The 22,515-nt window shown below is 36.1% G+C and overlaps 1 protein-coding gene across 1 annotated transcript in view; it reads left to right on the forward strand.

The window, feature by feature from the left end:
* LOC135219106 (uncharacterized) overlaps positions 1 to 13,212 on the forward strand; it is a 716,082-nt gene extending 702,870 nt beyond the window's left edge. The window contains exons 3-9 of the mRNA XM_064255548.1: positions 3,503 to 3,605; positions 4,924 to 5,048; positions 6,630 to 6,779; positions 9,107 to 9,189; positions 10,488 to 10,656; positions 10,959 to 11,030; positions 12,195 to 13,212. Of these exons, the coding sequence (XP_064111618.1) occupies positions 3,503 to 3,605; positions 4,924 to 5,048; positions 6,630 to 6,779; positions 9,107 to 9,189; positions 10,488 to 10,656; positions 10,959 to 11,030; positions 12,195 to 12,611 (1,119 nt within the window). The 3' untranslated portion in view covers positions 12,612 to 13,212. The remainder of the gene's footprint in view (positions 1 to 3,502; positions 3,606 to 4,923; positions 5,049 to 6,629; positions 6,780 to 9,106; positions 9,190 to 10,487; positions 10,657 to 10,958; positions 11,031 to 12,194) is intronic.
* The last annotated feature ends 9,303 nt before the right edge of the window (positions 13,213 to 22,515 follow it).

Genomic DNA, 22,515 nt, shown 5'->3' on the forward strand with positions numbered 1-22,515 from the left:
TGACGTCAACAAGAGAGGACAATCGTTTCTATCTGTAATCTGTATTAAAAGTCCTCCTCTTAGGAACGAAAATGATCAAAACTGTAATCATTTTTTTAACCAGTTTATAAAAAGTTCAACTAATAAACCTCACGAAATGCATATTATCATTGCTAATTGAAAAGCCCCTTAAAATGTATCGTGCTAAAGGATAGTTGTGAATAATTATAGCAAACTCTCTTAAGATTTTAGGACACCACTACTTCCCTTTTCATTTAGAATGGATTTCTCCCGTGAAGAAAATAGGAGTCTTCGAGGAGCCTACGAGTGAGGTATCATTTCTACCACTGCTTTTTCAAAAGTCTACATCGTAAGGATCTTTGGATTCCTAAAAAATATAGTATTTTTAGTTTTGTGCTGGTATTAATATGAATTATTTGGATCCCAGAGGTAGCGGCGATCAAGATTACGATCAAATTAAACAGGATGAATACGAATCAAGGCCGCATCTGACTTCCAGATTGCTTGCCCGTTGACAAATGTGCAAATAGAATATAGCACGTTGTGTACAGTGCTTGTCAGTATATAATATATATATATATATATATATATATATATATATATATATATATATATATATATATATATATATACATATATATATATATATATATATATATATATATATATATATATATATATATATATATACATATATATACATACATACATATACATATACATACATACATATATATATAATGGTTTACATTTATGCAGCTTATGTATAATATATGACCACGTACATTCACAATTTGTTGAACATCTTCCATTTATATCGCTGATACATTCAAAACAGCTGATGACGTCACAAAACAGTTGCTTGGTCCCGCAAGCTGATCTTACGTTGAGGTCATAAATGAGGTCATATATCGGCTGTTATTGGCCCAGCTTATCTCCCAAGAGGATAAGGCCACCTGCTGATCTTTCTCAGCATTTTATGACCGACCGTTTTTGTGTCTTTTACTGATAAACGACTTCGTGGGTTGCTTGTAGGAATATAATCGTTCTTGTGCTTGCTTTGGGTCACTCATTTTTATTGTGACGGACGTTCTGAGGTTTGCTATGTAACTCGAAAATGATAACAAGAGGATAAGATATCTTTGCAGTAAAGTTTGCATTATCTTAGCTTCATCTGTCATAACTGCTTAATGAACCACGCAGTCTAAATACTGAATGTTTTTGAATCTCCTGTGCCACTGAATATTTTGACACATATATGCATTTATATGTGTGTGTGGATATATGATATATATATATATATATATATAATATATATATATATATATATATATATATATATATATAATATATATGTATACAAATATAAATATATCATAGTAACTGTCGGTGTAGATAAACAAAATGGAGATATACATTCAAGTCTTTATAATATAAGCTGATAAATCCCAACTCCGTGTGTAGCAAAGGGAGCACAAACTTCACTAATATCATTAATAGAGAAGTGTAGAAATTAATGGAAGTTTCCTTATTGAGGCAGGCAAAGGCGTTCCGAAAGCAAGAAATGTAACCAAGGTTGCCTTATAGGAAGCATCCCCAAGCATATCACAGCATCCTAATCTTGTCATCTTAAACCTACATAAGCATCGTAACGGATTATCCGGCCATTGCTTCTTGTTATCGGATATGCAGGATTACTGTTAAGACTGTCCCGTTTGTTTTATTTTCTCTAATTCAATTTGTATTTAAGTTTTTCCTTTTTATTTTCTTCAGTTGCCTCCTCTGTGTATGTTCCTACGTTTTGTGCCCATTTTTTTTTGTTATTTACCTCTCATAATGCTGCTTTTCCTTTTATTATGTTGTTAGCATCATGTTAGTCCTTTTTAAATTTAATCTTTGGTAGCAAGCAATCTGTTAACCAAATACCTTCCTTAGTATTTGTTTGCTTGCCATCAATGACGTCCTCGCAAGTGGAATAGCATGACTCAGCTGTACCCACACTATTCATCATGAAGACCACTTGAACCTGCTACTTTATCATTGTTAATGTTTAGATCATTGTCTTCATTGCTGTAATTGCTACTATTATTACTATAATGATTATTATTATAGATGTTTATTTTCTTCAATATTAGTGCATATTCTTGACAATTTCAGTGTGTGATATCACACTTTTAACGCAGAGCTAAGATGAAAATGATAGCAGTGGATTGCAAAAGTTGAGCGTACGGTAGAACCGGTTCTCTCTCTCTCTCTCTCTCTCTCTCTCTCTCTCTCTCTCTCTCTCTCTCTCTCTCTCCTGGAATCTGATCCATCGAGGCTTACCAGAGAGAAGGAGGTTGTTTTACATGGAAAAATAACACCACTGCCTCCCTGTTTGACAACTCCTGCTATAGAAGATTTATTTTTCTTTTAATTCTTTTGAACAATTTTATGTATTCATTTTTTAATCTTAAACTAAATCAAGTTCTGAGTAAAAAACTGTCATGACTAATCCTTTTACTTTTGAAATATTTGCAGCGTTTTTATTTTAATAGTGATGATTTTGTCATGTTCGCTGAGAAAGTTGCAATTTGCAGCGAGGGAAGCGAATGAGCAGATCACGAGGAAAGACTGGAGATAGTCAGGTGACGTCGTAGCATAACGTTTTGTCGCATTTCATTATCTGTCTTAGGTCGCATTATATTAAGAGTCCAAAGACCAGAGAGGCTTTGTAAAAGACCATATTGGTTGCCATAAGCCTCTGAATTGGATCGGAGTCGCGCAGTTGCTGATTACTTTAATGACAACTCTTGTGGTGTTAATATCGTGTGATTGGTCTGGTGACAATGGAAAATGCCTCTAGTTCTCGGGTCCTGTTAAGATCTCGATCCAATTTTACGACTTAATGGAGTGTTAATAAAAGTTCACCTTCAGTCAGCAATATGCAGCGTTGTCCCTAACGCAGTTCGTGAGTATTAATTATTGTTTCACCAGTAACATTATTGTTATTAGTATATATGGGTTTCCTTACTGGAAACGGCTCATATGTCCTAAAAATGTAATTTAAGGTTTAGAGAAAAGACAACTCCAGCGCTTTCATTGTAATACAAGAGCTGGTTTCTGCTAAGCCAAGGTTAGTTAATGCGCTCATTTTACTATTGTTGTTGTTGTTGTTTTTTTTTTTTTACTTATACTTTGTTATTTTGGTAAATATTGTGACTGATAGTCGTCATGTTCCTTAGGGCAGTGTTATCACTATTATAAAAATCTTTTTTTTATAATCGTCATGTTCCTTAGGGTAGTGTTATCACTATTATAAAATTCTTTTTCTTTGATAATCGTCATGTTCCTTAGGGTAGTATCATCACTATTATAAAATTCTTTTTATTTGGTGATGTTATTAGTTTTTCATTTGCTTTTGCAGTTGACACTTTGCTGATTATCTTTGCTGTGTTATTGTTGAACTGTGTTCTCTTGTGTAACAAATATTAACGTATTCCTTCTTCTGTCTCTTCCACAGCAATCAAATTGGCGAAAACTCCGAAATATAGTCCAGTGGACCCCGTTTATTCAAACTTATAAGAAACATAAATACCCGTGGGTGCAACTAGCTGGTCACCAAGGTAAGCCCTGTTTGCTTGTTGAAAGAGAGAGAGAGAGAGAGAGAGAGAGAGAGAGAGAGAGAGAGAGAGAGAGAGAAGAGAGAGAGAGAGTTTTTGATATAACCAAAATTCCTTCACGTTTTCAATGAAGCACCAGATGCAGCTAGTAATGGGGTTATTTTTGCAGCACTATCTACTTCTGACTATTTATGGGCCAATACCTGGATGAATAAAGATGTTATGAGACTGGAGGTGCATCGCTATTTTATTATTACTGACACACCTTGACATCGAAGCTGTGCTGTGTATCAAACAGGTCGTGCGGGAGAAAATGAATAAATAAGCAACAGCATATAAATAAATGTAGAACATAATGACAGATGTTCTACTTCCTGTAGAACACACCCACCCTGTTCTTTGTTCATTATGGCCGTCGAAAGTCGCTCGGTAATGAGTTGAAGAGAGTGGCCAGTCATGTTCCCCCATTTAGGTATATCACCGAATAGCTAAAGGCGCATTTGACCTTTTCTTGTCTTATTCTAAGGCGTTCAGATGGCCCTTAGTGCATTTCACCATTTGGAGCTCTGCGGATTAAAGTCTCCCGAAGTGACCCATTTCTCGGGCTCGTTGGGTTTATTGTGTTGAGGTCATTAGGAACTTAAGTTTATTATTATTATTATTATTATTATTATTATTATTATTATTATTATTATTATATCCGTATCGTTCGGAACATTGGATATTAATATAGTTTAAAATTACTTTTTGCTTAATTTCCATGCTTATCATAAATCTCTCTCTCTCTCTCTCTCTCTCTCTCTCTCGTCTCTCTCTCTCTCTCTCTCTCTCTCTCTCTCTCTCTCTCCTCTCTCTCTCTCTCCTCTGTGCATAGGCTTTTAGTAATGTCTTTTAAAGGAATTCATTTCCGTATTATTTTTTTCCTGCACTGTCGATCAATATTTGCTTTTTGTATTTTTTGGTATGTCGGTGGTCAAGTTCTTTCTTAAATTGTGAAGTCCAAACATTTGTTTGTCATCTAAAACAAAGCTTTCCCTTAATTAGTTTATATATATATATATATATATATATATATATATATATATATATGATATATATATATATATATATATATATATATATATATATATATATATATATATATATATATATATATATATATATATATATATATATCTGTGACTACCTTCCTTCCTAAATCGTCACCGCTCAAGTGGCGCTGTTCATTTGATCACTAAATCAGTCTCTCTTTTTGTTATACTGGTTTTGAGAGAAACGTTAACTTCATCTTCAGTCAGCCAAATTCATTAACTCATTGCAGGAAACTTCAGGGCAGGTTATAAGCAGGGAACTATCCTGAAGAAGTTGTGTCCTCCTGAAGAGAAGGCCCTTGAGGCAATCATGAAGGATGTGCTCCGCCCATACGTGCCCCTCTACATGGGTGTGGTAAGTGTAGTTTTTTTTTTATTTACCTTCATTTATAATTATTTTAATTAGAGTAAATGAAGGCCATTAGATACAATTGAGTAATTACGTTGCCTATACATTTCCCCTTTTTCCCTGTTGATGATAATTTCAATGTTACCTAACTTTTTATCATTGCCGTAAAAGAAACATTGTAAATTCTGTTTCTTTTCGGCAATACTTTAGTACGTTCAGTATTCGCAGTACTGTTAAGGCAGTCATTGATCTCCTTCTCATCTATTTGCTAAAATTGAAAAAAGATGAGCGGATGACAACGCTTATACAATTTTTTTTTCTTTAAAAATTTTTTAAGGCGTTCCTGATATTCAATGGGTTATCTTCTTAATAAAAGTGTCCCTTGAACGTAAACGCATTGAGAAGATTGCTGCTGATTAGATGAGCCGCAGTCAGCAGCAGTCTTCTCGGTGCGTTTGCGTTGAACATAACCCATTGAATATCAGGAACGTTTTCAATTTTTCAGCAATTTTATCAGGAACGTTTTCAATTTTTTTTTTAAGACAAAAAGATGTATAAGCGTTGCCATCCGCTCATCTTTTTTTTTTTCAATTTGACAACGAAAACACTATTATGAAACTGAAACGAACAATGGTACATTAACAATAAGAATTTTACTCATTCGTATTTATTTTAGACGAAATTGTGCTTGAATTCAGTCGTCATACTGGCCAACTGATTTGGGTAAATAGAATTATTAGAATTGTTAACATAAATTATTTATATTATACGATGATAAGTAACACGTGAAGATTGTATATCAAGAGCCAGCAGGAAAAATTGAAAAGCAGCAGAACCTAGCGCTTTCGTGTATTCTTGATACACCTCATCAGAATGCAATATAAAAGAAGGATTTATGTATTTTCGTCTTTTGTTGCTCTTGTCTTTCATGGTCTTTGTTATTTTTTATGTTGTTGTTTTTGTTGTTTTTATTTATTTTCATCTATTATTTTTATGCCGTCTGGGAGTTATAAGTACAAGCAACGTGAACCAGAAAGTAATGAATGGTAAATATTATGTTTTATGCTTCATCGTGAGGTCAGCTCCTAATTATCAGATAATGGTCGAGTGGTTTGTACCTCAAGTTTTTCAATGACGGTTAGTTGAGATTCATGTGTTTTTATATTTATTTTTATTATGTGGTGTGTGGCATTAGTTCTTTCACATTTCTTCAGGATTTTTTGTAGCGACGTTTGTGTGTGCGTCTTCATGTCCTCAGGTCACACGGTTGAATTGTATCCTAATGCTTTATAGGTTTTATTCATAAAATTATGTGAACCTTCGTAAAGATTTCATAATCATTGCTATCAGTACTTTCTCTCAGTAGTGACGTTATTTACTTATGTATTTAGTTGTCATTTGGAATTTTTAAGTATTCTTTTAAAATTGCCCCCGTTTGGGACAATTTCATTCTATTTTAATGACTCGTACTAGGCATGATATACGATTACAAACGAATAGATCCTCATAAATAACTTTTATGCCGCCATTTCTTGCAAAATGTTGAATCCAATGTAACGAGAAGTTTCCCCACTTGTCTCAACCCAGGTGGAAGGAACTGACGGCGAAAAGTACTTGCAGTTGCAAGACTTGCTTAGTGACTTCGAGCTCCCCTGCGTCATGGACATCAAGATGGGCGTGCGAACCTACCTCGAAGACGAGTTGGCCAAAGCGAGAGAGAAACCCAAGTTGAGAAAGGTAGGGCGGTTCTTTGTGGATAGTTCTGAGCATTTGTTTTACTGGTATTGTTTATCTATAATTAGAGATCGTTTGTGTGCGTGTCTAAGTGTGAATAGCGAGAGTTCCAGCTGGGCACAGGTGAATAAAGCAATGCATGTAGTGGCCTCGCCTTGTTGCTTATGAGGCATGTGCGTAAGAGGGTGTTAAATGACAGTAGAGGTGTCGAGGTATTTTACGCAGGAGCTTCAGCTTTTCTTCAGCATGATGAATGCGTCTGTCATTATTAAAAGAAACCACTATTCTTGGTAGAAACAAATGAAACGTGGTCATTGAGGAGATCTTCTCAGATATGAAGGGTAGCCTTTGTCTACTCGAACATTGGATGAAAAGGGTTAACCACTCAGTGTCAGATAAGGTATTCAAACATTTCTGGTTCCTCATCAACTATTTGGGTCGTGTAATATATTAAAAAAAAATGGTTTCATAATTGTTGAACTATAATGAAGGTTTGTCTTCATAGCTCAGCAGGATTCGCCGACAGTGGGTATGTTTATGTAATTAGATTTTTTTAAATTAAATATTTAAAGGAAATGTAATATACAGCACATTTAGTAATTATGCTACTTGAAAAGGCAATTCACTTTACGTGTAGCATAGAATGTATTAAATCGTAATTCAGAGCACAATTACATAAATGAGAAAGTTGAACAAATTAGAAATTCACTTCACTTGAAGAACGTACCATAGTCATGTAGAATACTATTTTCACGTATTTCAACAGTATTTAAACCTAAGCATTCCATTCCAAATACTGCTCATTTGCTGATGTAATATTAGTAGTAGAATATTGGTGTAGAGTAGGCAAAAATTATCTATATAACTAGAGTTAGTGCCCATGCAAGATTCCATTCCAATAAGGTTTGTTAAATGGAGGGTTAATGCATCCCTGGTCTATTTTGTTCTAACAAGCAATAGACTCTTAACACATGGCAGAATGAATTCAGTATTATAACTTCAAGTGAAATACCTGATAAGCTTTCTTTAACAGTCTTAAAACTATAGAGTTTTTTATTCTTCCTATCTGTAATACATAAACTCTGAATATCGATTTTATGATAATTTTCTTATTTGCATTTATTACGCCTCCGTTTTTTCCAACACTTTCTGTTTTTGTGGCATGATGTTGTTTGACATCGTTACTCAAAAGTTTTGTGTGGGTCGTCGTCTACCGTCTTTAATGTTCATATCTGGTTGTTAATATATATAAGACTTTCATGCCATTTCAAAGCCTCTTCCGAATATGAAAATTGGGATCCCTAGAGATTACTTGTTACGTGAGCGTTGAAATTTAGTGTTGTACATCTTTGCTTAGAAGAAAAGATGGTACAAGGATGCAAGGAAGTAATTTTTTCCTATGGAATATATATTATATATATAATATATATATATATATATAATATATATATATACATAATTTAATATATGTATTAATATATATATATATATAATTATTATATATTATATATATATAATATACATATTTAATATATGTATATATATATATATATATATATATATATATATAATATATATATATATATATATATATATATATATATATATATATAGTATAGTACTAAAAGAAAAATATAGCTTCAGATATTAAGTAAAAATAAAACCATATATAAATATTAATCAGAAATTATGTATGTAAAGTCAATTATGTACGTAGTTTTTCGTTGTTGTAGATTTAAAACTGAATAATATCTTATATAGTTAAAAACAATAGTGCTTGAATTAAGACATTATAAGTATTATTTTTAGTAGTTTTAGTAAGGAATCGGAATTCTGTTGGGTCAGTATTGCTAGTCCAAGTGCAGAGTCTTGTGTAAAAATAATTGACTCCTTATTATACGTTCAACTAAAACCGTTTGTGTGACAGTGAACCCTTCTTGTGGAAAATTAGTGAGACTGATATTAACGGTTATAAAGTGTTAGCTGATGCTAAAAGTGCAGCAGAGATAAAATCACTTGGAGTCTACTGTTATTCAGTTAGACTGTGGACAATAAAAATGTTGGAATTGTACTGAAATTGATTTTATGGCTGAATTGATTGAAAATTAAGAGTTTGGAAACCCTTGTGTTTCTATGAATATCGTCAAATTTTATAGATATAATAATTTCTTTCGTAGACCTAAAGCACATGTAAACTAATTTAAGATGAGACATTAAAGGTATATGATCGTTTCATTTCTTTTAAAGGAGAAATATGAAGATTTTATAAATAAACCAAATGTTTTTTCTTTTTAACATTCCTTATCAAACAACTGTGTTCATTCCTGCAGGACATGTTTGACAAGATGGTGCAGATCGACCCGAAGGCCCCCACAGAGCAAGAACACAGAGCCAAAGCGGTGACGAAACCCAGGTGGGTGTAAGAGAAGCCCCTAGTGAATGGAGTAATTGTTGTCTTGACATTGAAGAATGAATAATGAATAGAACGCCTCCTGTTCGCTTGGTCTGAATAATATTCTGTTACCTAGAGATCCCTTGAACACCATTTGACGTAATTACCATGTGTATTCTTTTCACCCTGTAATATGAATGCGTTATAATTTTACAAGAAGCTGGTATCGGGTATGTAACCACACGGCGGCTTTGAGACTTATTAACATTCATACATTCCTGACTCTGAGGTCATGACTTTTAAGTAGGTCATCAGCATAAAATTCCCATGTCTAATTATGGATGGAATTCAGGTAATGAACTGTTTGTTCATTAGGCGATATCTTTATTATATTATAAGATGAATGTTGGCTTTTGTTTAAATACCTTGGCAGTTTCATACTAAAGGCTGATTCAATGCTGGAGACTAATTCGTAACTGTAATTTTTGGGAGCCAAATTATAAGTCAGAGTTCAAGCACGTACGTTCGAGTTTTCGAGTAACATGTTACGAACTTTGCCATCTTGTGTTCGTTGAACTATGTTTAAATTATCTGTCAAAGTAATAATTTATCAAAAGTTACTCAAACATGAACTTAAGTTATGATAATGCATATGCGAGTAGTGGCCGAAAAATTGAGATATTTAACTATTGCTTTCCTCGTTTGCCACCATTTTCTTTAGTCTTCATCGAACAAAGGTGCGTTTGTACACTTGAATAACATTGTTGTACCTCGTGCTTTATTATAAATAATTATGGGCCTAATTCTACAATTCTCCCAAAGTGTATACCTCGAAACGGCTAGAGAGATATTTTCTCTCGTTTCAATTTGAAATTTGTCAATAGTAAATTTTAGTGTGTTTTAGACTGAGGCTAATGAGAGGGACGGGTAGCCTGGTGGCCTTGTCTAGCCTTTGTCTGATGGAGGATAGAAAAGTGAACGAATAAGATTGAGGCTAACCGTAGTACGGCAAGAGACCAACCTCATAAAGAGGGATTTGTTAAAATTCATCGTAATTTTTATCTTTGCACGTTAGTGGTCTCAATCCCTTTTTACTGAACAGATTTTTGGGAGTAACTTATGTACGTGGGGTATGTTTTTGGTCATCCGAAATATTTTGTAATAAATGACGTTCTATTGCTAGTTTTGATTATAAAAAGAACTCTGATTCAATCTGTAGATAAACTAACCATGTTGCTCCTTCGTCTTAATAACTGTCACTCATGTTGCCATGTTTATAGCTGGCATGAATTTCAATTAATTGAAGTATTGTTTTGTAGGTACATGGTATGGAGAGAGACCATATCTTCTACAGCAACCCAGGGCTTCAGAATAGAAGGGGTGAGAAGAGGAGACGGAACCTCCAGCAAAGACTTTAAGACAACAAGGACCAGAGAGCAAGTGCTCTCAGCCCTCAACAGTTTTCTACAAGGCTATCCACACGCTGCTGTAAGTGACCCTTCCCAGTCCATACTTTTGATTGAAAGACGTTTGATTTAATGAAGATTCTGTGATGAGCAAAGTTAATTATCCTTTCATCAGCCTCTTGTTTTGCCGAGATCAGGAATTTGTTCAAGAATATATTGTGGATTGGATGGATGGGGGCAGTTCTTAGTCTCCTATAAGCCCCAAACATACTCATTGTTAAAAGCGCAAATTTTTGCTGCTATTTTAATAGCCTTAACTGCAAGTATATTACATGGAATTCCAAAGGTCCTTTTCTTAACTTCTCCGGAAACTCTTCTTTTCAGAGTCGTTATGTTCAGCAGTTGAAATCGATTAAAGTGACCCTGGAAGCATCACCTTTCTTCAACTCTCACGAGGTAAAGACAACGCCTTCGCTCCTTCTTTTTAGTTCTCTGTAAAAGAAAACTATTGAGATGGCTATTTGTCTGTCCGTTCGCATTTTTTCTGTCCGCCCTTATATCTTAAAATCGACTGAGGCTATTGCTCGGTGTGCTGATAGGCCACAAGAAACTGTAAATTTTGACACCGTCACTAATATGTTTTTATGTCATTTCTGATCGTCACAATTTTTATCTTTGCCTATTTTGCTGTCATTTGCTAAGCCTTCATGGTTGGTTAAGCCTATACAAATTATACTGTACTCTGTTACAAAACACTGCTCTCACTGGTCATCGCATTGCACGTTTGATTTTCCATGTTTCTGTATACCTACTCAGTGTCCTGATTAAGATTTTAAATATGGTGATCTACACTACCACTTTAATGCTAAATTTACCTTGTTTAGTTTACTTGGATTTAGAATTATTGGTATAACACCATGTAAATTAGCTTTGTCCTTTTCAAAAAAAAAAAAAAAAAAAATCGTGATTTTTGGTATAACCCCAAGTTTAGATTGCCTTGACTTTTAAACAAAACGTCCTTGAGACTATTGGATCCATGCTTTGGTGCTCGTAAAATTTCACTTGGTGTGCTTTCCCTTTGATAGGAAATTGCCTTAGGAGTTAGGAAGTCTTTAGTGAATGCTAACTTTAGTTATGTTTTCCTCAAGATCTTGATGAAGTCATTTGAATATCATGTGTTTTTTTTCTTTCTAAAATCAGCATCAAGACCCGCATTTCATGGATGTTCTTTTGAATGAATGATAATTGGTGTGTATGGGACAGAACAGTAACTCTGGTCATTGAAGTTTAATGAAATTTGAAGCTGAAGTCGCATAGAAATTTATGAGATGTAAAGACGTAAAAAAAATATTTCAAAGAATATCTAGGTGGAGTTCTAGAGCTATATGAATTTTGGGGATTTCGCTATTGATTTGCTGTATTTTTGTTATCTTTGCATTTCTCTATTGCATTAATTATGCTCAATTTGTGAATCAAGAGAATGCCATCCGACTTTATGAATAAAATGGCGGAAAAAAAATATTTTTGTTATTGCTCTTGACCGACGTAGGTACATCAGTGTATCATGCTGTGTAGCGTCATAATGCGCTCTCAATTCATTTTGTATTTTTTTCTTTTCAGCTTATAGGCAGCTCTCTACTGTTTGTACACAACGACACGTCAGCTACTGTCCGTATGATTGACTTTGCCAAGACGATCCCCTTGCCAGAGAATGTGCACGTCACCCATCGCAGCCCCTGGTCAGAAGGTACTCATGAAGACGGCTATCTCCTGGGTTTGGACAACCTGATTGATTTATTTTCCATCATTGAGAAGAAGATGGCGGCAAATGAATCCAATAAAACTGGGTTGCAGAATTCAGCACCACAGGAACAAACAAATAGTAGTGGCAGCAGCAACAGCAATGATGCCTCGACTGCCAACAAAGGCTTCGACGGCAGTAGTAGTAACTGTAATGCAACGACAACTACAATATCAGGTCCCCTTCCCACCGTCAATAATCACACGGCCGTGCCTGTAAATGCATCCTTAACCTAAGTCAGTTCTAATGTATAGCTTGTGAGATAAATGTACAATGAATCTTCATACTGTATCTATTAAATCTTTAGCTATTTTACTAAACTACCTAGCACTTTTTATTGAATGATCGTGTCAAGATTTTAACACATGTTTTAAAGATAGAAAGTTTGCAGAGTGGTTTGAGTGTGTTTAAAGAGTAGAAAGAGAACAAGATTTAGAATGACGTGACTCGACTCTTCTTGGATAGTGCCTTTGGTAGAGATTTGTAGTTCTAAGCTACTGATGAACATGGAAAGTTAATTTTATGAAACTGCAGCTCTTGGAAATACTGTAATTTTTTAAGTGCAAAGAATCTTGAAGTCAGGATGAGGATACAAGACACCAAGTGCTATTCCTTTCTGGAAAACACATCCTCTTCTTCACAAAAACTATATTTAAATACAAAACGTGTATATTTTTCTGTATATATTCTTTTACCTCCTATTACCTAAGTCATGTAAATAATCTAATACAAGTTACATGAACTGTTAAGATATATTTACTAATTTGTAATTTCTTGTCAAATATATCTTTTGATATTTATCATGTTATAATATCATTAAACATTAATTTATTATGAGTTATGTTTCTGATCCCCGAAGTATTTTTATTATATTGTAAGTCAAATAAAATGTACGATTTTTCTTTGAATATTTTGTGTACTAAGTTCCTGAAACACACTTATTCAATCCCAGCAATAAGTAAGCAAAAATGATAATTTTTTTATCGATTTGTATTTTTCATAACTAACAGCCTAAGCGAGTCTACGTTCCAGTGGTGAACAATGACATTTTGACTACCTCCAACCAATTAAGAAGAGTTTATGACAAAGTACGCTGAAGTCGTCGAGAGCATCCTTGGGTATAAGGAGTAAAAACCTAGTTGAGGAGGCTGTGGCAACCACCGCTGATTACTTCGGGTATTGAAGTCATTCTTGTGCCTAAGGAGATGAACATTTCTTTGAGGTTGCCATTCTCCAAGCATGCTGGCTCATTCTTAGTCAAGTGTCGAATTTGTAAAAAAGTAGATTTTTTTTAATATGCTCTAAAACTAAAAGGTGTGAAGACAGATTCAAGGAAAAACAGGTGTCTTTGAAACTGAAGTCCAAGTTTCCATGGAAACCAGCCTGACAGGATAAACCAAATGACGCTAAGAGGACTTCCAAAAATAAAATTTAAAATAGGACTTGTTTACGCAGAGTAAGAAAAAATTGCAAAAACTGCATGAATCTGACTTACATCCTGAACGCACGTTCGGAAAAAGTAATACTTTTAAGAGCTTTGTACCGTAGTTTAGAGCACGAAAAAAGAAAACAAAAAGCTTCATCAATGATTTTTTGTTTATTCATTTATCACTGAAGTTGTTTGATAAACATTAATTGAGAAGAAAATCAATGCTGGAATTGTTACACTATATTTTTAAGATTTGTAGTATACCAGGTCTAATTTTTGCCTTTTCATGTGCTGCACTAGTGTTACTTCCGTCACAACGTGGTCCTTGGCAAAATAGCAAAGAAAACGGAAAACACCTTGAATAAACATAATTTTTGACTGACCTGTCACTGTCAGGCAGTCTGTTCTATTGCTGTGAAGATCTCTATAGTTTACGTGTGTCGTCGACCTCGTGGCTGTCTTATTGTTTTCAGTGATACCTACTATCTATTTTTAGTTTGTCTTCAGAAAAGTTAAAGTGAGAAACCCATACAGATGAATTTTACTGATGTTCTTTGACAAAGCAAAACTGAGTTTATGAATGAATTAGGCTAGGTACTAGCTATGTAATCAATCAAACAAATGTAGGCCGCTTGGATAGCCTAGGCCTTTTCTAGGGTAGTGCCCCATATATAGCATAAGCTAGACTGCAATAATACAACATGACTGTAATTAATATGGATGAAACTTGGGTTTACAGTAAATAATAGGTATGTAACAAGTAGACCTACTAGTGAGAAATAAAATTGTGGTGAATGTTAATTTCAAAATTATCGTAGGCATATGTATAGGCTAGGCTTGTAAATTGTTTCATGGAGTATTTTTGCTTAAAAAATACCAAAAAATAAAAATCAATACAGCTGAATTTAGCCTAACCTTGGGGATAGTAGTTGCTACTGAAAGGGATTGTACCCTTACTTAGCTGCGATAGGGCTTTGCCCCTAATTCTATCTATACCTTCCACCATTTTTGAGGTAGTTTATTCTCCTTGGTCTGCTGTTAACCCCAGTGTAAGAGGGCGATAGGGGTTTTGATTTGATGAATTGATAAGTATGAAAATGAGTGGTAAATAATTTACATCTAGATACCCCATGTGTATACAGCAATGGCAGGGTAAGTTACTAGTAGGTAACTGGGATTTTTACACACAAGGAAAAAGAATATAGCCATATCAACCCACTCTAACATGGTTAGGGACCAAGAATCATATAAGAGTAAAATGCCAGATAGTATGCCTCTTAACTTGAACCTACTGGTACTTAACCAAACCTAGATTCAGAGACTGTACTTTAATGTTGTCCTTTTTCTGTCGTTCTCGGTGGGAATGGATGGTCCTGGACCCCTTCATCTCGGGTAACCATTTTCAAAGACTAGCATTTGATTGCTCACTTACCCCTATTATTCCTAGAGTAAAATTTTACAGGGTGTTAATAAATTGGGTGGCAAAGCTTAAAGTAAGAGCTCCGTTTCTTGTTTGCAGACAAAAATTTAATATTTCAGTGCATTTGTAGTAGATTATGTAAAAATTTAGCATTCATGTTGGTGGCATTTAGTAATTACACTCCTTTTCCCATGTCTCATTCCTGGGGGACCATAGTTGGGAACCATGGGTTTGTCGGGGGGTGGGAGGTATGGCCTGAAATGTATACTGCAGACAAAAATTTCTTAATTTCTGGTATACATACATGAGGGTACATATAGGTACATATTTACGGTTGATCCTTTACTCTGCTTACGAAACTTTGACCCACATACAAAAGGAGCGGCTATCTAGGCTAGGGGGTGGCAGAACAGCGCTACGTGCCTTGACATATTTTCAAGATTCTTGGCAAGCATGTATATACTGGCAAGTGGAAGTAATGCACTGCATGCAGTAGCCACAGGGATCATAGGAGGTTAGTAATTAGGTGCTCTGCATACAAAAGGACACAGCTAGCCCAGCCTTGGTGACATCATGCACGTACTGACGTGCCCATCTTAGGGACTATAAATAATAATTTATATAACTGAGAGACAATACTCCAGTGACTTGGGAACTTTTAACGCTGTGCTGCTCTTAAGTAAACAAGTCTCAATGGACAGCATATTTAACATGATAATCAAAATATGTACAAGAAATAACTTGCCTTAAAGTGGAGGATACTATGTAGCAGCAGCTTCGACAAAAGCGTGAAACTTTGGCATGGCGGCTACTAAAACAACGCTTTCCAAGAGACCAATAACTATGATATCCTTAACTTCTGTTGCTATCCAGACTCCAGACTATTAAGCATGCATACTTGCAACACTATTCTTCATTATCCTACTTACTGTGACTATATGAGACTGACAAAGGACATCATCTAAATAGTTACTATGAAACCGTCATGCCGGCTTCTGCAGTCATCCCAGATATCTAGCTACACATGTATCGAAGTATTCTACTTTAGCATTAGTATGTCACTCTTAACTATATAACTATTCTCTGACAGTTTGTGTGGAGTATACCACATTTAATTGGCGACGAGGATTGGGATCAGATCAGGTTAATTGCTAATTTTATACTATTTATGACTTTAAGTTTGTTCTATTTGTAGTGATCCTGTGTTATAGGCTAGGCTAATGTTTATTTGTCGGGCTGTAGGCTAAGATAGGTTAGGCTATGTCTTGTAAACTAGGTTAGGCTAGTATTTACTGCTGTAGGCTATGTACTGATTGCTGTTGTCTTTGAGGCTTGGTTAGCTCTGTACTACTATATTTTTTAAGATGGCAGGTATTGTTGGTACTATGAATCCGTACAATGAAGGGGAAGAAGATTTTGATTCCTATTGTAGTAGGATTAATATGTATTTCATAGCTAATGACATTAAAGATGTTAAGAAAGTTGCTGTATATTTCACTTTGGCAGGGCCAAAGTTTTTTGGTTTGGCTAGGGATTTACTCTCCCCTGATGCTTGAAGAGAGCACCTATGAGCAGATAATTGCCACTCTGCGTAGTCACTATAAACCTAAACCTGTTTTCATTTATGAGCGTTTTAAGTTCTATTCTCGTACTCAGAAGTCAGGAGTGTCTGTTAATGATTTTTTTGCAGCGCTAAAGGCACTTGCCCACACTTGTGAGTTTGGGGCAACGCTGTCAGAGATGTTACGTGACAGGTTTGTAATGGGTCTTGCCAGTGATAAGGTTCAGCAGGTGGTGTTGACTGAATCTTAATTAACTTTTGAGAAGGCTGTCAGCGTGGCCAAAGCTAGGGAAGCTGCATCAAAGGATGTACAAGCGATGGCGAGTGGTTCAGTACACCATATACCACGGTTTCCAGTGGATCCAAAGAAGACTTTTCTGTCTAATACTAACAAATTCTACGGGTAGTGTTAAACCTTCTAATCTGTCTAATACTAACAAATTCTACGGGTAGTGTTAAACCTTCTAATCTTAATCCTAGTGTTGGACCTAATATTCCTAAGACTCCCTGTACAGGTTGTGGTAAGTTCCATTGGAAAAGATACTGTCCTTTTAAGAGTGCAGTGTGTCATGCATGTAAGTAGAAAGGTCACATCAAGAAGGTGTGTTTTCAGGTTAAATCTAAGCAGTCTTTGCAGAAAGCTCAGTCAAAGAGCAATGTAAATTTCTCAATGGAGGGTGGTCAGTCTAATGAATCTGTGGGTGATCCATGCTATGATTATGTCTATTCTGTTGTTGCTGCAGTGAGGGCTTATCCTTCAATTTTTAATATGGTACGTATTCCAATGGAGGTGGACACTGATGCTGCCTGCACTCTTATCTCTAAAGGTCAGTATGAGCGGTTACGGCTTGTAGCTTCAGAATGTCCAATACTTAACCCATCTACGGTTAGTCTCAAGGTGTATGGTGGTGCTGCTCTTGAGGTGGCTAGTGAGATTGATGTGGTGAGGCCTAATAACAAGATCAGATTATGTGGGGACTATAAACTCACAGTAAATTGTGCGGCTAGGCTCGACGTGTCCTATTCCTTCACTTGATGATATGTTTAGTGGTTTGGCTCGAGGTAAGGTATTCTCGAAACTCTATACGAGTCAAACATATGCTCAGTTATGCCTTGATGAGGATTCAAAGAAGTGTACATTAATAATACTCAGAGGGTTGTTTCAGTATAACCGGCAAAGTTTTGGGATCTCGGCAGCTCCAGGAATTTTCCAGCGGGCTATGGAGGAGTTGTTGAAGGATATCCCTGGTGCATTTTGTTATCTGGATAATATTCTAATTACAGGTGCTACTGGGGCAGAACATAATGAGTGTCTAAGGCGGGTTATAGCAGCGCTCCAGACCGCCGGTCTAAGGTTAAGCTTATTGAAGTGTACTGCGTATTGTCATCACTAGTGTTTCATACTTAGGCTATATGATTGACCAGAAGGTATCCATCCTATTATGGAAAAAGTCCAAGCTATCTCAGAAGCTCCTGCTCCCACTAATGTCACTCAGTTGTGAGCCTTTCTTGGGCTTCTTAATTTCTATAGGAGATTTTTGCCTCGAGCATCTAGTAGGTAGGAACCCTTGAATCATCTGTTAAAAGTGAAAACTCCTTGGGTATGGGGTAAAGAACAAGAATCTGCATTCTCAAATTATTAGAAGACACTTGTGAATTCCAGTGTTCTCGTGCATTTTGATACAAAGTTACCACTAGTTGTTGTTGCAGACAGTAGCTCATATGGTATTGGAGTGGTTCATTGTCATTTAGTGGATGGAGTGGAGAGACCTATATATTTTGCTTCACGCACACTAACTTCAGCAGAACGTAACTATGCGCAAATGGAGAAAGAAGCCCTTGCTATTGCTTGCTTTACACAAGTTTCACTATTACTACTTGTGGGGTCAGAGTAATTTCACAGTTGTGACAGATCACCAACCCTTGTTGGGAATCTTCTTGCCTGACAAGAGTATTCCTCCTATGTCTTCAGATCGAATTCAACGTCTGACTTTACTACTCCAGGCTTATAAATTCACACTACGTCATCAGTCGGGCACGCTTTTAGGTACCGCAAATGCTCTAAGTCTTCTTCCCCTAATGTCTGCTACAGACTCTACCCCAGTCCCAGCTGACTGGTTTAATTTAGTGTTTCCTGGAATCTTTACCTGTAACTAGTGCCGACACTAAGGAGCAAACTCTTAAGGATCTTACACTAGCTAGAGTTTTGCGCTTTTGTGAGCCAGGCTGGACTACAGATACTAAGACTTTTAATGGTTCAGAACCTTCTCCCTATGTCAAGAGAAGGGATAAACTTCCTCTACAAAATGGTTGTGTTTCGTGGGGATCTCGAGTTGTCATTCCACCCAAACTAAGAGCTAGTCTATTAGCAGAACTATATATGGGACATTTGGGTTCTACACGTATGAAAGAGTAGTTATTTTTGATGACCTAAGGTAGATAGTGACTTGGAAAGTTTGACGAACTCATGTCCTGAGTGTTTATCTCTAAGAGCAATGCCGCCCAAAGTGGAACTACATCCTGGGGAATGGCCTACTCACCCTTGGCATCGACTTCATTTTGATTACGCTGGACCCGTAGGTGGTCGCTATTTTCTTGTGGTGGTGGATGCACACTCCAAGTGGGTGGATATCCTATGTCTGGTACTACTGCTAAGAAGACTACTCAGTGTTTGCAACATTTTTTTTTCATGATTTGGCCTCCCTATTTCGATTGTATCTGATAATGGTCCGTGTTTTATCTCTCAAGAGTTTTAAGGATTTTTGTAAGAACGGTGGTATTAAGACACACAACCACTGCAGTATACAAACCCTCTACTAATGGGTTAGCAGAGAAAATGGTGTAAACTCAGAAAAAGGCACTTTGTACTTCTAAGTCATCTATATAGGACACTTTGGACCGATTTCTATTCAACTATAGGTTAACTCCTCTTACTACTACAGGTATGTCACCAGCAGAGTTATTGTTTGGTAGACGCTTGCGCTCTTGGTTGGATCTATTATGGCCTGCTGATGGTGTGTCATCTAGGGTTATGAACAGTCAGCAAGCATGAAGACAGAACATACAGGCACTCCTCGCAAGTTGCACGTCCCACCTGGATCACCAGTAATGATTTAAAGTTATACCCCAGGAGTTCTAAGTGGATTCCTTCCACTGTTGTTGAGCAGACAGGTTTCCTATCCTACAAATGTGCTTTACCCTCTGGAAATGTAGTAAAAAGGCACCAGGACCAAATGATTACTAGTACTGTTCCTCCATCACCTCAACAGACTCCACTTGTTGATGCTTAAGGTAATTTTCCGACTTAACCACTTGTTTCAGATGAAGCAACACAGTTATTTTCTCCATCTATTCAGGAGAGAGTGGAACCTGCTAGTCATACTTCCCCATATCCTAATATAAGATGGTCCTCTCGAGCTAGAAGGCCTGTTGTTAAGATGGATTTGTATTCTCAGCTATTTTCTAAAAGGGGGTGCAGTATCATAAGGGGGTGGTTTCTTTTACTAAGGGGGAGGTTTGCAGTATCATAAGGGGGCGGTTTCTTTTACTAAGGGGGAGGGGTGCAGTATCATAATATTTCTCTTACTCTATCATATTTTCTATTATAAAAACTAAGAAGATTTAATGCCTTGACTGAGACAGATTTAGAAGAAGAGACTACTGGCAAGGCGCCAACTAAAGACGCTTTCCAAGAGACCACGAACTTTACTGTCAACTTCTGTTACTGTCCAGACTCTTAAGCATGCATACTTGCAACGCTATTCTACATTATCCTACTAAGACAATAGGGACTTACTGTGACTGTATAAGACCAACAAAGGATATTACCTAAATACTTACTACTAAACCTTCATGCTGGCTTTTGCAGACATCCTAGGTATCTAGCTACACATGTATCGTAAGTATTCTGCTATAGCATTAGTATGTCACTCTTAACTATATAACTATTCTCATGACATTGTTTGTGCAGAGTATACTGTAAGTATACTTCCTTTTCCCAAACATAGACTCGTCAATTTCAACTATTTTACCTTTCCTTCCAATTTTGTGAGACTGTCTGAATGCCCAGTTCACTATCATTGTACAAAATGAGCACCAATCGTTGATGGTCGGATCGCTGATGTGAAGCTCAAAATGAGCTAACTTCTATGAAAACCAATCCGAAACAAATGAAAAACAAAATGTTGAATTTGTTTCAATATGCAGATGATGTAATGTGAACTCGACCAACGCCACAGTATTTTATGTATGAGCAAACACCACTAGGTTTGGGATGGTCAACAAGTACAACATGCCCTGCTAGTAACCTGTAGCAGTTGTAATAAGATTCCCTAATAAATTAGGTAAACTGGTTGCATGCCTTTCCATGCACCACCACCAAGACGAAGTTAACATGGTGACAGCTGCCCTCATCCCCTAAAAGGTTATGAAGAGACAGTCGAAGAAAATGGATCACTGGAAGTTCTCAACATGTGGATCGCTGTGGAAGGCAACTGTAAAAAGTAGGCTATCCAAAGCTGAAACTCCCACCACCACCTTGTGCTGTGTGGAGACCCTGGAGGTGAACCTAGAGTTTGTCAAATGATGAATTTCAAGGAGATAGCCGGTAAAATCTTCGGCAGTTCCGTTTGTGACTAGAGTTATCAACCATTCCTGCAGCTACAAGCCTTGGAGAAAGTAAGCATGTTAGCAAACATAGCCGTTGCCATGTTTTGTGTTGTTATGGCCGTAGGGCATATGTACTTAAGCGGCTAACCATGGCTAAGCTTATGCCAATGAATTGTGAGATCACCATTGTTACGCCAGCAGTGCAAGAAATTTATTTTTAGTAAATCTTTATTAAAGGACATAACTACTCTTAGGCAGTTTTTGTTCTAGTCTATATTTCTGCTGTTGTGCATGACGCTGAAAACTATCACTGTGTGCTACGTATTAAATAGCTGCAGGAAATTAGCAGAAACTTCATAAAGTTAAATATGTGAAGCACATATTTTTATGATAGTACCTAGGCTAGCATTCTTAGGGAAAGTGCCTAGGAATGGTAGTTGGCTAATCAGTGTGTTTGTTAATGTAAAGAATGTTTCCCTTATTGTGTATAGGCTAGCCTAACGCAATAAGATATCATTGATGTGAATAAAAATAGCCTGATTAACCTTTGTTAATAGGCTTTATTTGGTAAATGTACAGCCCAAAGGGTTTTTCAGATTAAACCCTTCTCAGAGAAGAAATGTTGAAAGTGTTTCAAGCATGGGTACCTTTGTGATGGGTAGCTATTGGGCATATCCATGAAAGGTAATATTTCCCTACAGTAAGGAAAATAGTACCTAACCCATGTGTTTTGTTCCTTTGTGAGAGGTGCACAAAAGCATCCATGTATGGTGTGTAAGCATTTATTGGTAAAGGGTAATTTGGCATCTTTATACATGATGAAATAAATTTTGGTGAATTTTCTTATTTTCTAATTTTATATTTAAAATTATTTATCTTCATGTAAGTAAATGATTTTTCCTTTGTAGAAGACATAACTATCTTGTGTGTAGCAGTTACTTTTTATATGAGTTAAGAAGAATAATTTGTTCTTTTAATAATTTCCTTTTGTGGGAAGATTGTCCCAGCCTGTTTTGGATAAAGAAAAAAGTTCCTTTGTAATAAGCAGTCATGGCTATGAAAATTGCTGCAGAGTAGCTAACTTTTGATTGGTCATCAGCTAACCTGACAGTCTTTTAAGCT

Source organism: Macrobrachium nipponense, chromosome 1, assembly GCF_015104395.2.
Source record: "Macrobrachium nipponense isolate FS-2020 chromosome 1, ASM1510439v2, whole genome shotgun sequence".
Taxonomy (NCBI): domain Eukaryota; kingdom Metazoa; phylum Arthropoda; class Malacostraca; order Decapoda; family Palaemonidae; genus Macrobrachium; species Macrobrachium nipponense.